Raw genomic sequence first — 15075 nt, forward strand, 5'->3', positions numbered from 1 at the left:
AGATGGTTGTCCTGATGGTGTTGTAGAACTAGGTGGTCCTGATGGTGTAGTAGCAGATCGTGGTCCTGATGGTGTTGTAGCAGATGGTGGTCCTGATGTTGTTGTAGCAGATGGTGGTCCTGATGATGTAGTAGCAGATGATGGTCCTGATGGTGTTGTAGCAGATGGTTGTCCTGATGGTGTTGTAGAACTAGGTGGTCCTGATGGTGTAGTAGCAGATCGTGGTCCTGATGGTGTTGTAGCAGATGGTGGTCCTGATGGTGTTGTAGCAGATTGTGGTCCTGATGGTGTTGTAGCAGATGGTGGTCCTGATGTTGTTGTAGCAGATGGTGGTCCTGATGTTGTTGTAGCAGATGGTGGTCCTGATGATGTAGTAGCAGATGATGGTCCTGATGGTGTTGTAGCAGATGGTGGTCCTGACGGTGTTGTAGCAGATGGTGGTCGTGATGTTGTAGTAGCAGATGGTGGTCCTGATGGCGTTGTAGCAGATGGTGGTCCTGATGATGTAGTAGCAGATGATGGTGCTGATGGTGTTGTAGCAGATGGTGATCCTGACGGTGTTGTAGCAGATGGTGGTCGTGATGTTGTAGTAGCAGATGGTGGTCCTGATGGTGTTGTAGTAGATGGTGGTACTGATGATGTTGTAGCAGATGGTTGTCCTGATGGTGTTGTAGAACTAGGTGGTCCTGATGATGTTGTAGCAGTTGATGGTCCTGATGGTGTTGTAGCAGATGGTGGTCCTGTCAGTGTTGTAGAAGATGGTGGTCGTGATGTTGTAGTAGCAGATGGTGGTCCTGATGGTGTTGTAGCAGATGGTGGTCTTGATGGTGTTGTAGCAGATGGTGGTCCTGATGGTGTTGTAGTAGATGGTGGTCCTGGTATTGTTGTAGAACTAGGTGGTCCTGATGTTGTAGTATCAGATGGTGGTTCTGATGTTGTTGTAGCAGATGGTGGTCCTGATGGTGTTGTACCAGATGATGGTTCTGATGTTGTAGTAGCAGTAGGTGGTCTTAATGATGTAGTACCAAATATTGTTGTAGCAGAAGGTGGTCCTGATGGTGTTGTACCAGATGATGGTTCTGATGTTGTAGTAGCAGTAGGTGGTCTTAATGATGTAGTACCAAATGTTGTTGTAGCAGAAGGTGGTCCTGATGTTGTTGTAGCAGATGGTGGTCCTGATGATGTAGTAGCAGATGATGGTCCTGATGGTGTTGTAGCAGATGGTGGTCCTGACGGTGTTGTAGCAGATGGTGGTCGTGATGTTTCTGATGTTGTAGTAGCAGTAGGTGGTCCTAATGATGTAGTACCAGATGTTGTTGTAGCAGATGGTGGTTCTGATGTTGTTGTAGCAGATAGTGGTCCTGATGTTGTTGTAGAAGATGGTGGTCCTGATGTTGTTGTAGCAAATGGTGGTCCTGATGATGTAGTAGCAGATGATGGTCCTGATGGTGTTGTAGCAGATGGTTGTCCTGATGGTGTTGTAGAACTAGGTGGTCCTGATGGTGTAGTAGCAGATCGTGGTCCTGATGGTGTTGTAGCAGATGGTGGTCCTGATGGTGTTGTAGCAGATGGTGGTCCTGATGGTGTTGTAGCAGATGGTGGTCCTGATGTTGTTGTAGCAGATGGTGGTCCTGATGTTGTTGTAGCAGATGGTGGTCCTGATGATGTAGTAGCAGATGATGGTCCTGATGGTGTTGTAGCAGATGGTGGTCCTGACGGTGTTGTAGCAGATGGTGGTCGTGATGTTGTAGTAGCAGATTGTGGTCCTGATTGTGTTGTAGCAGATGGTGGTCCTGATGATGTTGTAGCAGATGGTTGTCCTGATGGTGTTGTAGAACTAGGTGGTCCTGATGATGTTGTTGCAGTTGGTGGTCCTGATGGTGTTGTAGCAGATGGTGGTCCTGACAGTGTTGTAGAAGATGTTGGTCCTGATGTTGTAGTAGCAGATGATGGTCCTGATGGTGTTGTAGCAGATGGTGGTCCTGATAGTGTTGTAGTAGATGGTTGTCCTGATATTGTTGTAGAACTAGGTAGTCCTGATGTTGTTGTACCAGATGATGGTTCTGATGTTGTAGTAGCAGTAGGTGGTCCTGATGGTGTTGTAGCAGATGGTGGTCCTGACAGTGTTGTAGAAGATGGTGGTCCTGGTATTGTTGTAGAACTAGGTGGTCCTGATGTTGTAGTATCAGATGGTGGTTCTGATGTTGTTGTAGCAGATGGTGGTCCTGATGGTGTTGTACCAGATGATGGTTCTGATGTTGTAGTAGCAGTAGGTGGTCTTAATGATGTAGTACCAAATATTGTTGTAGCAGAAGGTGGTCCTGATGGTGTTGTACCAGATGATGGTTCTGATGTTGTAGTAGCAGTAGGTGGTCTTAATGATGTAGTACCAAATGTTGTTGTAGCAGAAGGTTGTCCTGATGTTGTTGTAGCAGATGGTGGTCCTGATGATGTAGTAGCAGATGATGGTCCTGATGGTGTTGTAGCAGATGGTGGTCCTGACGGTGTTGTAGCAGATGTTGGTCGTGATGTTTCTGATGTTGTAGTAGCAGTAGGTGGTCCTAATGATGTAGTACCAGATGTTGTTGTAGCAGATGGTGGTTCTGATGTTGTTGTAGCAGATAGTGGTCCTGATGTTGTTGTAGCAGATGGTGGTCCTGATGTTGTTGTAGCAAATGGTGGTCCTGATGATGTAGTAGCAGATGATGGTCCTGATGGTGTTGTAGCAGATGGTTGTCCTGATGGTGTTGTAGAACTAGGTGGTCCTGATGGTGTAGTAGCAGATCGTGGTCCTGATGATGTTGTAGCAGATGGTGGTCCTGATGGTGTTGTAGCAGATGGTGGTCCTGATGGTGTTGTAGCAGATGGTGGTCTTGATATTGTTGTAGCAGATGGTGGTCCTGATGTTGTTGTAGCAGATGGTGGTCCTGATGATGTAGTAGCAGATGATGGTCCTGATGGTGTTGTAGCAGATGGTGGTCCTGACGGTGTTGTAGCAGATGGTGGTCGTGATGTTGTAGTAGCAGATTGTGGTCCTGATGGTGTTGTAGCAGATGGTGGTCCTGATGATGTTGTAGCAGATGGTTGTCCTGATGGTGTTGTAGAACTAGGTGGTCCTGATGATGTTGTAGCAGTTGGTGGTCCTGATGGTGTTGTAGCAGATGGTGGTCCTGACAGTGTTGTAGAAGATGTTGGTCCTGATGTTGTAGTAGCAGATGATGGTCCTGATGGTGTTGTAGCAGATGGTGGTCCTGATGGTGTTGTAGTAGATGGTTGTCCTGATATTGTTGTAGAACTAGGTAGTCCTGATGTTGTTGTACCAGATGATGGTTCTGATGTTGTAGTAGCAGTAGGTGGTCCTGATGGTGTTGTAGCAGATGGTGGTCCTGACAGTGTTGTAGAAGATGGTGGTCCTGATGTTGTAGTAGCAGATGGTGGTCCTGATGTTGTTGTAGCAGATGGTGGTCCTGATGGTGTTGTAGCAGATGATGTTTCTGATGTTGTAGTAGCAGTAGGTGGTCCTAATGATGTAGTACCAGATGTTGTTGTAGCAGATGGTGGTTCTGATGTTTTTGTAGCAGATGGTGGTCCTGATGGTGTTGTACCAGATGATGGTTCTGATGTTGAAGTAGCAGTAGGTGTTCCTGAGGGTGTTGTAGCAGATGGTGGTCCTGACAGTGTTGTAGAAGATGGTGGTCCTGATGTTGTAGTAGCAGATGGTGGTCCTGATGTTGTTGTAGCAGATGGTGGTCCTGATGGTGTTGTAGCAGATGATGTTTTTGATGTTGTAGTAGCAGTAGGTGGTCCTAATGATGTAGTACCAGATGTTGTTGTAGCAGATGGTGGTTCTGATGTTGTTGTAACAGATGGTGGTCCTGATGGTGTTGTACCAGATGATGGTTCTGATGTTGTAGTAGCAGTAGGTGGTCCTGATGGTCTTGTAGCAGATGGTGGCCCTGACAGTGTTGTAGAAGATGGTGGTCCTGATGTTGAAGTAGCAGATGGTGGTCCTGATGTTGTTGTAGCAGATGGTGGTCCTGATGGTGTTGTAGCAGATGATGTTTCTGATGTTGTAGTAGCAGTAGGTGGTCCTAATGATGTAGTACCAGATGTTGTTGTAGCAGATGGTGGTTCTGATGTTGCTGTAGCAGATGGTGGTCCTGATGTTGTTGTAGCAGATGGTGGGCCTGATGATGTAGTAGCAGATGATGGTCCTGATGGTGTTGTAGCAGATGGTTGTCCTGATGGTGTTGTAGAACTAGGTGGTCCTGATGGTGTAGTAGCAGATCGTGGTCCTGATGTTGTTGTAGCAGATGGTGGTCCTGATGGTGTTGTAGCAGATGATGTTTCTGATGTTGTAGTAGCAGTAGGTGGTCCTAATGATGTAGTACCAGATGTTGTTGTAGCAGATGGTGGTTCTGATTTTGTTGTAGCAGATGGTGGTCCTGATGGTGTTGTACCAGATGATGATCCTGATGTTGTAGTTGCAGTAGGTGGTCCTGATGGTGTTGTAGCAGATGGTGGTCCTGACAGTGTTGTAGAAGATGGGTGTCCTGATGTTGTAGTAGCAGATGGTGGTCCTGATGTTGTTGTAGCAGATGGTGGTCCTGATGGTGTTGTAGCAGATGATGTTTCTGATGTTGTAGTAGCAGAAGGTGGTCCTAATGATGTAGTACCAGATGTTGTTGTAGCAGATGGTGGTTCTGATGTTGTTGTAGCAGATGGTGGTCCTGATGTTGTTGTAGCAGATGGTGGTCCTGATGATGTAGTAGCAGATGATGGTCCTGATGGTGTTGTAGCAGATGGTGGTCCTGACGGTGTTGTAGCAGATGGTGGTCGTGATGTTGTAGTAGCAGATGGTGGTCCTGATGGTGTTGTAGCAGATGGTGGTCCTGATGATGTAGTAGCAGATGATGGTCCTGACGGTGTTGTAGCAGATGGTGATCCTGACGGTGTTGTACCAGATGATGGTCGTGATGTTGTAGTAGCAGATGGTGGTCCTGATGGTGTTGTAGTAGATGGTGGTACTGATGATGTTGTAGCCGATGGTTGTCCTGATGGTGTTGTAGAACTAGGTGGTCCTGATGATGTTGTAGCAGTTGATGGTCCTGATGGTGTTGTAGCAGATGGTGGTCCTGACAGTGTTGTAGAAGATGGTGGTCCTGATGTTGTAGTAGCAGATGGTGGTCCTGATGGTGTTGTAGCAGATGGTGGTCTTGATGGTGTTGTAGCAGATGATGGTCCTGATGGTGTTGTAGCAGATGGTGGTCCTGACGGTGTTGTAGCAGATGGTGGTCGTGATGTTGTAGTAGCAGATGGTGGTCCTGATGGTGTTGTAGCAGATGGTGGTCCTGATGATGTTGTAGCAGATGGTTGTCCTGATGGTGTTGTAGAACTAGGTGGTCCTGATGATGTTGTAGCAGTTGATGGTCCTGATGGTGTTGTAGCAGATGGTGGTCCTGACAGTGTTGTAGAAGATGGTGGTCCTGATGTTGTAGTAGCAGATGGTGGTCCTGATGGTGTTGTAGCAGATGGTGGTCTTGATGGTGTTGTAGCAGATGGTGGTCCTGGTATTGTTGTAGAACTAGGTGGTCCTGATGTTGTAGTATCAGATGGAGGTTCTGATGTTGTTGTAGCAGATGGTGGTCCTGATGGTGTTGTACCAGATGATGGTTCTGATATTGTAGTAGCAGTAGGTGGTCTTAATGATGTAGTACCAAATGTTGTTGTAGCAGAAGGTGGTCCTGATGGTGTTGTACCAGATGATGGTTCTGATGTTGTAGTAGCAGTAGGTGGTCCTAATGATGTAGTACCAAATGTTGTTGTAGCAGAAGGTGGTCCTGATGTTGTTGTAGCAGATGATGGTCCTGATGGTGTAGCAGATGGTGGTCTTGACGGTGTTGTAGCAGATGGCGGTCGTGATGTTTCTGATGTTGTAGTAGCAGTAGGTGGTCCTAATGATGTTGTACCAGATGTTGTTGTAGCAGATGGTGGTTCTGATGTTGTTGTAGCAGATAGTGGTCCTGATGTTGTTGTAGCAGATGGTGGTCCTGATGTTGTTGTAGAAAATGGTGGTCCTGATGATGTAGTAGCAGATGATGGTCCTGATGGTGTTGTAGCAGATAGTTGTCCTGATGGTGTTGTAGAACTAGGTGGTCCTGATGGTGTAGTAGCAGATCGTGGTCCTGATGGTGTTGTAGCAGATGGTGGTCCTGATGGTGTTGTAGCAGATGGTGGTCCTAATGGTGTTGTAGCAGATGGTGGTCCTGATGTTGGTGTAGCAGATGGTGGTCCTGATGTTGTTGTAGCAGATGGTGGTCCTGATGATGTAGTAGCAGATGATGGTCCTGATGGTGTTGTAGCAGATGGTGGTCCTGACGGTGTTGTAGCAGATGGTGGTCGTGATGTTGTAGTAGCAGATGGTGGTCCTGATGGTGTTGTAGCAGATGGTAGTCCTGATGATGTTGTAGCAGATGGTTGTCCTGATGGTGTTGTAGAACTAGGTGGTCCTGATGATGTTGTAGCAGTTGGTGGTCCTAATGGTGTTGTAGCAGATGGTGGTCCTGACAGTGTTGTAGAAGATGTTGGGTCTGATGTTGTAGTAGCAGATGATGGTCCTGATGGTGTTGTAGCAGATGGTGGTCCTGATGATGTTGTAGTAGATGGTTGTCCTGATATTGTTGTAGAACTAGGTAGTCCTGCTGTTGTTGTACCAGATGATGGTTCTGATGTTGTAGTAGCAGATTGTGGTCCTGATGGTGTTGTAGCAGATGGTGGTCCTGACAGTGTTGTAGAAGATGGTGGTCCTGATGTTGTAGTAGCAGATGGTGGTCCTGATGGTGTGGTAGCAGATGGTGGTCTTGATGGTGTTGTAGCAGATGGTGGTCCTGGTATTGTTGTAGAACTAGGTGGTCCTGATGTTGTAGTATCAGATGTTGGTTCTGATGTTGTTGTAGCAGATGGTGGTCCTGATGGTGTTGTACCAGATGATGGTTCTGATGTTGTAGTAGCAGTAGGTGGTCTTAATGATGTAGTACCAAATGTTGTTGTAGCAGAAGGTGGTCCTGATGGTGTTGTACCAGATGATGGTTCTGATGTTGTAGTAGCAGTAGGTGGTCTTAATGATGTAGTACCAAATGTTGTTGTAGCAGAAGGTGGTCCTGATGTTGTTGTAGCAGATGATGGTCCTGATGGTGTAGCAGATGGTGGTCTTGACGGTGTTGTAGCAGATGGCGGTTGTGATGTTTCTGATGTTGTAGCAGATGGTGGTCCTGATGTTGTTGTAGCAAATGGTGGTCCTGATGATGTAGTAGCAGATGATGGTCCTGATGGTGTTGTAGCAGATGGTTGTCCTGATGGTGTTGTAGAACTAGGTGGTCCTGATGGTGTAGTAGCAGATCGTGGTCCTGATGGTGTTGTAGCAGATGGTGGTCCTGATGTTGTTGTAGCAGATGGTGGTCCTGATGGTGTTGTAGCAGATGTCGGTCCTGATGTTGTTGTAGCAGATGATGGTCCTGATGTTGTTGTAGCAGATGGTGGTCCTGATGATGTAGTAGCAGATGATGGTCCTGATGGTGTTGTAGCAGATGGTGGTCCTGACGGTGTTGTAGCAGATGGTGGTCGTGATGTTGTAGTAGCAGATGGTGGTCCTGATGGTGTTGTAGCAGATGGTAGTCCTGATGATGTTGTAGCAGATGGTTGTCCTGATGGTGTTGTAGAACTAGGTGGTCCTGATGATGTTGTAGCAGTTGGTGGTCCTGATGGTGTTGTAGCAGATGGTGGTCCTGACAGTGTTGTAGAAGATGTTGGTCCTGATGTTGTAGTAGCAGATGATGGTCCTGATTGTGTTGTAGCAGATGGTGGTCCTGATGATGTTGTAGTAGATGGTTGTCCTGATATTGTTGTAGAACTAGGTAGTCCTGCTGTTGTTGTACCAGATGATGGTTCTGATGTTGTAGTAGCAGATGGTGGTCCTGACAGTGTTGTAGAAGATGGTGGTCCTGATGTTGTAGTAGCAGATGGTGGTCCTGATGGTGTTGTAGCAGATGGTGGTCTTGATTGTGTTGTAGCAGATGGTGGTCCTGGTATTGTTGTAGAACTAGCTGGTCCTGATGTTGTAGAACTAGGTGGTCCTGATGTTGTAGTATCAGATGGTGGTTCTGATGTTGTTGTAGCAGATGGTGGTCCTGATGGTGTTGTACCAGATGATGGTTCTGATGTTGTAGTAGCAGTAGGTGGTCTTAATGATGTAGTACTAAATGTTGTTGTAGCAGAAGGTGGTCCTGATGGTGTTGTACCAGATGATGGTTCTGATGTTGTAGTAGCAGTAGGTGGTCTTAATGATGTAGTACCAAATGTTGTTGTAGCAGAAGGTGGTCCTGATGTTGTTGTAGCAGATGATGGTCCTGATGGTGTAGCAGATGGTGGTCCTGACGGTGTTGTAGCAGATGGCGGTCGTGATGTTTCTGATGTTGTAGTAGCAGTAGGTGGTCCTAATGATGTAGTACCAGATGTTGTTGTAGCAGATGGTGGTTCTGATGTTGTTGTAGCAGATAGTGGTCCTGATGTTGTTGTAGCAGATGGTGGTCCTGATGTTGTTGTAGCAAATGGTGGTCCTGATGATGTAGTAGCAGATGATGGTCCTGATGGTAGTGTAGCAGATGGTTGTCCTGATGGTGTTGTAGAACTAGGTGGTCCTGATGGTGTAGTAGCAGATCGTGGTCCTGATGGTGTTGTAGCAGATGGTGGTCCTGATGGTGTTGTAGCAGATGGTGGTCCTGATGGTGTTGTAGCAGATGGTGGTCCTGATGTTGTTGTAGCAGATGGTGGTCCTGATGTTGTTGTAGCAGATGGTGGTCCTGATGATGTAGTAGCAGATGATGGTCCTGATGGTGTTGTAGCAGATGGTGGTCCTGACGGTGTTGTAGCAGATGGTGGTCGTGATGTTGTAGTAGCAGATGGTGGTCCTGATGGTGTTGTAGCAGATGGTGGTCCTGATGATGTTGTAGTAGATGGTTGTCCTGATATTGTTGTAGAACTAGGTAGTCCTGCTGTTGTTGTACCAGATGATGGTTCTGATGTTGTAGTAGCAGATGGTGGTCCTGACAGTGTTGTAGAAGATGGTGGTCCTGATGTTGTAGTAGCAGATGGTGGTCCTGATGGTGTTGTAGCAGATGGTGGTCTTGATGGTGTTGTAGCAGATGGTGGTCCTGGTATTGTTGTAGAACTAGGTGGTCCTGATGTTGTAGTATCATATGGTGGTTCTGATGTTGTTGTAGCAGATGGTGGTCCTGATGGTGTTGTACCAGATGATGGTTCTGATGTTGTAGTAGCAGTAGGTGGTCTTAATGATGTAGTACCAAATGTTGTTGTAGCAGAAGGTGGTCCTGATGGTGTTGTACCAGATGATGGTTCTGATATTGTAGTAGCAGTAGGTGGTCTTAATGATGTAGTACCAAATGTTGTTGTAGCAGAAGGTGGTCCTGATGTTGTTGTAGCAGATGATGGTCCTGATGGTGTAGCAGATGGTGGTCCTGACGGTGTTGTAGCAGATGGCGGTCGTGATGTTTCTGATGTTGTAGTAGCAGTAGGTGGTCCTAATGATGTAGTACCAGATGTTGTTGTAGCAGATTGTGGTTCTGATGTTGTTGTAGCAGATAGTGGTCCTGATGTTGTTGTAGCAAATGGTGGTCCTGATGTTGTTGTAGCAAATGGTGGTCCTGATGATGTAGTAGCAGATGATGGTCCTGATGGTGTTGTAGCAGATGGTTGTCCTGATGGTGTTGTAGAACTAGGTGGTCCTGATGGTGTAGTAGCAGATCGTGGTCCTGATGGTGTTGTAGCAGATGGTGGTCCTGATGGTGTTGTAGCAGATGGTGGTCCTGATGGTGTTGTAGCAGATGGTGGTCCTGATGTTGTTGTAGCAGATGGTGGTCCTGATGTTGTTGTAGCAGATGGTGGTCCTGATGATGTAGTAGCAGATGATGGTCCTGATGGTGTTGTAGCAGATGGTGGTCCTGACGGTGTTGTAGCAGATGGTGGTCGTGATGTTGTAGTAGCAGATGGTGGTCCTGATGGTGTTGTAGCAGATGGTAGTCCTGATGATGTTGTAGCAGATGGTTGTCCTGATGGTGTTGTAGAACTAGGTGGTCCTGATGATGTTGTAGCAGTTGGTGGTCCTGATGGTGTTGTAGCAGATGGTGGTCCTGACAGTGTTGTAGAAGATGTTGGTCCTGATGTTGTAGTAGCAGATGATATTCCTGATGGTGTTGTAGCAGATGGTGGTCCTGATGATGTTGTAGTAGATGGTTGTCCTGATATTGTTGTAGAACTAGGTAGTCCTGCTGTTGTTGTACCAGATGATGGTTCTGATGTTGTAGTAGCAGTAGGTGGTCCTGATTGTGTTGTAGCAGATGGTGGTCCTGACAGTGTTGTAGAAGATGATGGTCCTGATGTTGTAGTAGCAGATGGTGGTCCTGATGTTGTTGTAGCAGATGGTGGTCCTGATGGTGTTGTAGCAGATGATGTTTCTGATGTTGTAGTAGCAGTAGGTGGTCCTAATGATGTAGTACCAGATGTTGTTGTAGCAGATGGTGGTTTTGATGTTTTTGTAGCAGATGGTGGTCCTGATGGTGTTGTACCAGATGATGGTTCTGATGTTGAAATAGCAGTAGGTGGTCCTGATGGTGTTGTATCATATGGTGGTCCTGACAGTGTTGTAGAAGATGGTGGTCCTGATGTTGTAGTAGCAGATGGTTGTCCTGATGGTGTTGTAGAACTAGGTGGTCCTGATGGTGTAGTAGCAGATCGTGGTCCTGATGGTGTTGTAGCAGATGGTGGTCCTGATGGTGTTGTAGCAGATGGTGGTCCTGATGGTGTTGTAGCAGATGGTGGTCCTGATGTTGTTGTAGCAGATGGTGGTCCTGATGTTGTTGTAGCAGATGGTGGTCCTGATGGTGTTGTAGCAGATGATGGTCCTGATGGTGTTGTAGCAGATGGTGGTCCTGACGGTGTTGTAGCAGATGGTGGTCGTGATGTTGTAGTAGCAGATGGTGGTCCTGATGGTGTTGTAGCAGATGGTAGTCCTGATGATGTTGTAGCAGATGGTTGTCCTGATGGTGTTGTAGAACTAGGTGGTCCTGATGATGTTGTAGCAGTTGGTGGTCCTGATGATGTAGTAGCAGATGATGGTCCTGATGATGTTGTAGCAGATGGTTGTCCTGATGGTGTTGTAGAACTAGGTGGTCCTGATGGTGTAGTAGCAGATCGTGGTCCTGATGGTGTTGTAGCAGATGGTGGTCCTGATGGTGTTGTAGCAGATGGTGGTCCTGATGGTGTTGTAGCAGATGGTGGTCCTGATGTTGTTGTAGCAGATGGTGGTCCTGATGTTGTTGTAGCAGATGGTGGTCCTGATGATGTAGTAGCAGATGATGGTCCTGATGGTGTTGTAGCAGATGGTGGTCCTGATGGTGTTGTAGCAGATGGTGGTCCTGATGGTGTTGTAGCAGATGGTGGTCCTGATGTTGTTGTAGCAGATGGTGGTCCTGATGTTGTTGTAGCAGATGGTGGTCCTGATGATGTAGTAGCAGATGATGGTCCTGATGGTGTTGTAGCAGATGGTGGTCCTGACGGTGTTGTAGCAGATGGTGGTCGTGATGTTGTAGTAGCAGATGGTGGTCCTGATGGTGTTGTAGCAGATGGTAGTCCTGATGATGTTGTAGCAGATGGTTGTCCTGATGGTGTTGTAGAACTAGGTGGTCCTGATGATGTTGTAGCAGTTGGTGGTCCTGATGGTGTTGTAGCAGATGGTGGTCCTGACAGTGTTGTAGAAGATGTTGGTCCTGATGTTGTAGTAGCAGATGATGGTCCTGATGGTGTTGTAGCAGATGGTGGTCCTGATGATGTTGTAGTAGATGGTTGTCCTGATATTGTTGTAGAACTAGGTAGTCCTGCTGTTGTTGTACCAGATGATGATTCTGATGTTGTAGTAGCAGTAGGTGGTCCTGATTGTGTTGTAGCAGATGGTGGTCCTGACAGTGTTGTAGAAGATGATGGTCCTGATGTTGTAGTAGCAGATGGTGGTCCTGATGTTGTTGTAGCAGATGGTGGTCCTGATGGTGTTGTAGCAGATGATGTTTCTGATGTTGTAGTAGCAGTAGGTGGTCCTAATGATGTAGTACCAGATGTTGTTGTAGCAGATGGTGGTTTTGATGTTTTTGTAGCAGATGGTGGTCCTGATGGTGTTGTACCAGATGATGGTTCTGATGTTGAAATAGCAGTAGGTGGTCCTGATGGTGTTGTATCATATGGTGGTCCTGACAGTGTTGTAGAAGATGGTGGTCCTGATGTTGTAGTAGCAGATGGTTGTCCTGATGGTGTTGTAGAACTAGGTGGTCCTGATGGTGTAGTAGCAGATCGTGGTCCTGATGGTGTTGTAGCAGATGGTGGTCCTGATGGTGTTGTAGCAGATGATGGTCCTGATGGTGTTGTAGCAGATGGTGGTCCTGATGGTGTTGTAGCAGATGGTGGTCGTGATGTTGTAGTAGCAGATGGTGGTCCTGATGGTGTTGTAGCAGATGGTAGTCCTGATGATGTTGTAGCAGATGGTTGTCCTGATGGTGTTGTAGAACTAGGTGGTCCTGATGATGTTGTAGCAGTTGGTGGTCCTGATGGTGTTGTAGGAGATGGTGGTCCTGATAGTGTTGTAGAAGATGTTGGACCTGATGTTGTAGTAGCAGATGATGGTCCTGATGGTGTTGTAGCAGATGGTGGTTCTGATGATGTTGTAGTAGATTGTTGTCCTGATACTGTTGTAGAACTAGGTAGTCCTGCTGTTGTTGTACCAGATGATGGTTCTGATGTTGTAGTAGCAGTAGGTGGTCCTGATGGTGTTGTAGCAGATGGTGGTCCTGACAGTGTTGTAGAAGATGGTGGTCCTGATGTTGTAGTAGCAGATGGTGGTCCTGATGTTGTTGTAGCAGATGGTGGTCCTGATGGTGTTGTAGCAGATGATGTTTTTGATGTTGTAGTAGCAGTAGGTGGTCCTAATGATGTAGTACCAGATGTTGTTGTAGCAGATGGTGGTTTTGATGTTTTTGTAGCAGATGGTGGTCCTGATGGTGTTGTACCAGATGATGGTTCTGATGTTGAAATAGCAGTAGGTGGTCCTAATGGTGTTGTAGCAGATGGTGGTCCTGACAGTGTTGTAGAAGATGGCGGTCCTGATGATGTAGTAGCAGATGGTGGTCCTGATGTTGTTGTAGCAGATGGTGATCCTGATGGTGTTGTAGCAGATGATGTTTCTGATGTTGTAGTAGCAGTAGGTGGTCCTAATGATGTAGTACCAGATGTTGTTGTAGCAGATGGTGGTTCTGATGTTGTTGTAACAGATGGTGGTCCTGATGTTGTTGTAGCAGATGGTGGTTCTGATGTTGTTGTAGCAGATGGTGGTCCTGATGGTGTTGTACCAGATGATGGTTCTGATGTTGTAGTAGCAGTAGGTGGTCCTGATGGTCTTGTAGCAGATGGTGGTCCTGACAGTGCTGTAGAAGATGGTGGTCCTGATGTTGTTGTAGCAGATGGTGGTCCTGATGGTGTTGTAGCAGATGATGTTTCTAATGTTGTAGTAGCAGTAGGTGGTCCTAATGATGTAGTACCAGATGTTGTTGTAGCAGATGGTGGTTCTGATGTTGTTGTAGCAGATGGTGGTCCTGATGTTGTTGTAGCAGATGGTGGTCCTGATGTTGTTGTAGCAGATGGTGGTCCTGATGATGTAGTAGCAGATGATGGTCCTGATGATGTTGTAGCAGATTGTTGTCCTGATGGTGTTGTAGAACTAGGTGGTCCTGATGGTGTAGTAGCAGATCGTGGTCCTGATGTTGTTGTAGCAGATGGTGGTCCTGATGGTGTTGTAGCAGATGATGTTTCTGATGTTGTAGAAGCAGTAGGTGGTCCTAATGATCTAGTACCAGATGTTGTTGTAGCAGATGGTGGTCCTAATGATGTAGTACCAGATGTTGTTGTAGCAGATGATGGTCCTGATGGTGTTGTAGTAGATTGTTGTCCTGATGGTGTTGTAGAACTGGGTGGTCCTGATGGCGTAGTAGCAGATCGTGGTCCTGATGGTGTTGTAGAAGATGGTGGTCCTGATGTTGTAGTAGCAGATGGTGGTCCTGATGTTGTTGAAGCAGATGGTGGTCCTGATGGTGTTGTAGCAGATGATGTTTCTGATGTTGTAGTAGCAGTAGGTGGTCCTAATGATGTAGTACCAGATGTTGGTGTAGCAGATGGTGGCTTTGATGTTTTTGTAGCAGATGGTGGTCCTGATGGTGTTGTACCAGATGATGGTTCTGATGTTGAAATAGCAGAAGGTGGTCCTGATGGTGTTGTAGCAGATGGTGGTCCTGACAGTGTTGTAGAAGGAGGTGGTCCTGATGTTGTAGTAGCAGATGGTTGTCCTGATGGTGTTGTAGAACTAGGTGGTCCTGATGGTGTAGTAGCAGATCGTGGTCCTGATGGTGTTGTAGCAGATGGTGGTCCTGATGGTGTTGTAGCAGATGGTAGTCCAGATGGTGTTGTAGCAGATGGTGGTCCTGATGGTGTTGTAGCAGATGATGGTCCTGATGGTGTTGTAGCAGATGGTGGTCCTGACGGTGTTGTAGCAGATGGTGGTCGTGATGTTGTAGTAGCAGATGGTGGTCCTGATGGTGTTGTAGCAGATGGTAGTCCTGATGATGTTGTAGCAGATGGTTGTCCTGATGGTGTTGTAGAACTAGGTGGTCCTGATGATGTTGTAGCAGTTGGTGGTCCTGATGGTGTTGTAGCAGATGGTGGTCCTGACAGTGTTGTAGAAGATATTGGTCCTGATGTTGTAGTAGCAGATGATGGTCCTGATGGTGTTGTAGCAGATGGTGGTCCTGATGATGTTGTAGTAGATGGTTGTCCTGATATTGTTGTAGAACTAGGTAGTCCTGCTGTTGTTGTACCAGATGATGGTTCTGATGTTGTAGTAGCAGTAGGTGGTCCTGATGGTGTTGTAGCAGATGGTGGTCCTGACAGTGTTGTAGAAGATGGTGG

The 15075-nt window shown here is 46.8% G+C and overlaps 1 protein-coding gene across 1 annotated transcript; it reads left to right on the plus strand.

Annotated features, from left to right (window-relative positions):
- The first annotated feature begins 110 nt into the window (after positions 1 to 110).
- On the plus strand, positions 111 to 15065 carry LOC139497402 (uncharacterized PE-PGRS family protein PE_PGRS54-like). Its single transcript, XM_071285616.1, has 31 exons — positions 111 to 127; positions 864 to 883; positions 915 to 1208; positions 1458 to 1583; positions 1701 to 2597; positions 2727 to 2867; positions 3210 to 3365; positions 3534 to 3719; positions 4122 to 4328; positions 4389 to 4724; positions 4881 to 5114; positions 5556 to 5795; positions 5856 to 6020; positions 6120 to 6245; positions 6444 to 6785; positions 6957 to 7466; positions 7824 to 8528; positions 8577 to 8783; positions 8931 to 9122; positions 9198 to 9635; positions 9762 to 9887; positions 10245 to 10427; positions 10614 to 10874; positions 11208 to 11333; positions 11853 to 12035; positions 12222 to 12482; positions 12627 to 12914; positions 13056 to 13280; positions 13701 to 14558; positions 14874 to 15004; positions 15039 to 15065. The coding sequence occupies exons 1-31, from the start codon at positions 111 to 113 to the stop codon at positions 15063 to 15065; spliced, it is 8208 nt and encodes a 2735-aa protein (XP_071141717.1).
- The last annotated feature ends 10 nt before the right edge of the window (positions 15066 to 15075 follow it).

This window comes from Mytilus edulis, chromosome 12, assembly GCF_963676685.1.
Source record: "Mytilus edulis chromosome 12, xbMytEdul2.2, whole genome shotgun sequence".
NCBI classification, from domain to species: domain Eukaryota; kingdom Metazoa; phylum Mollusca; class Bivalvia; order Mytilida; family Mytilidae; genus Mytilus; species Mytilus edulis.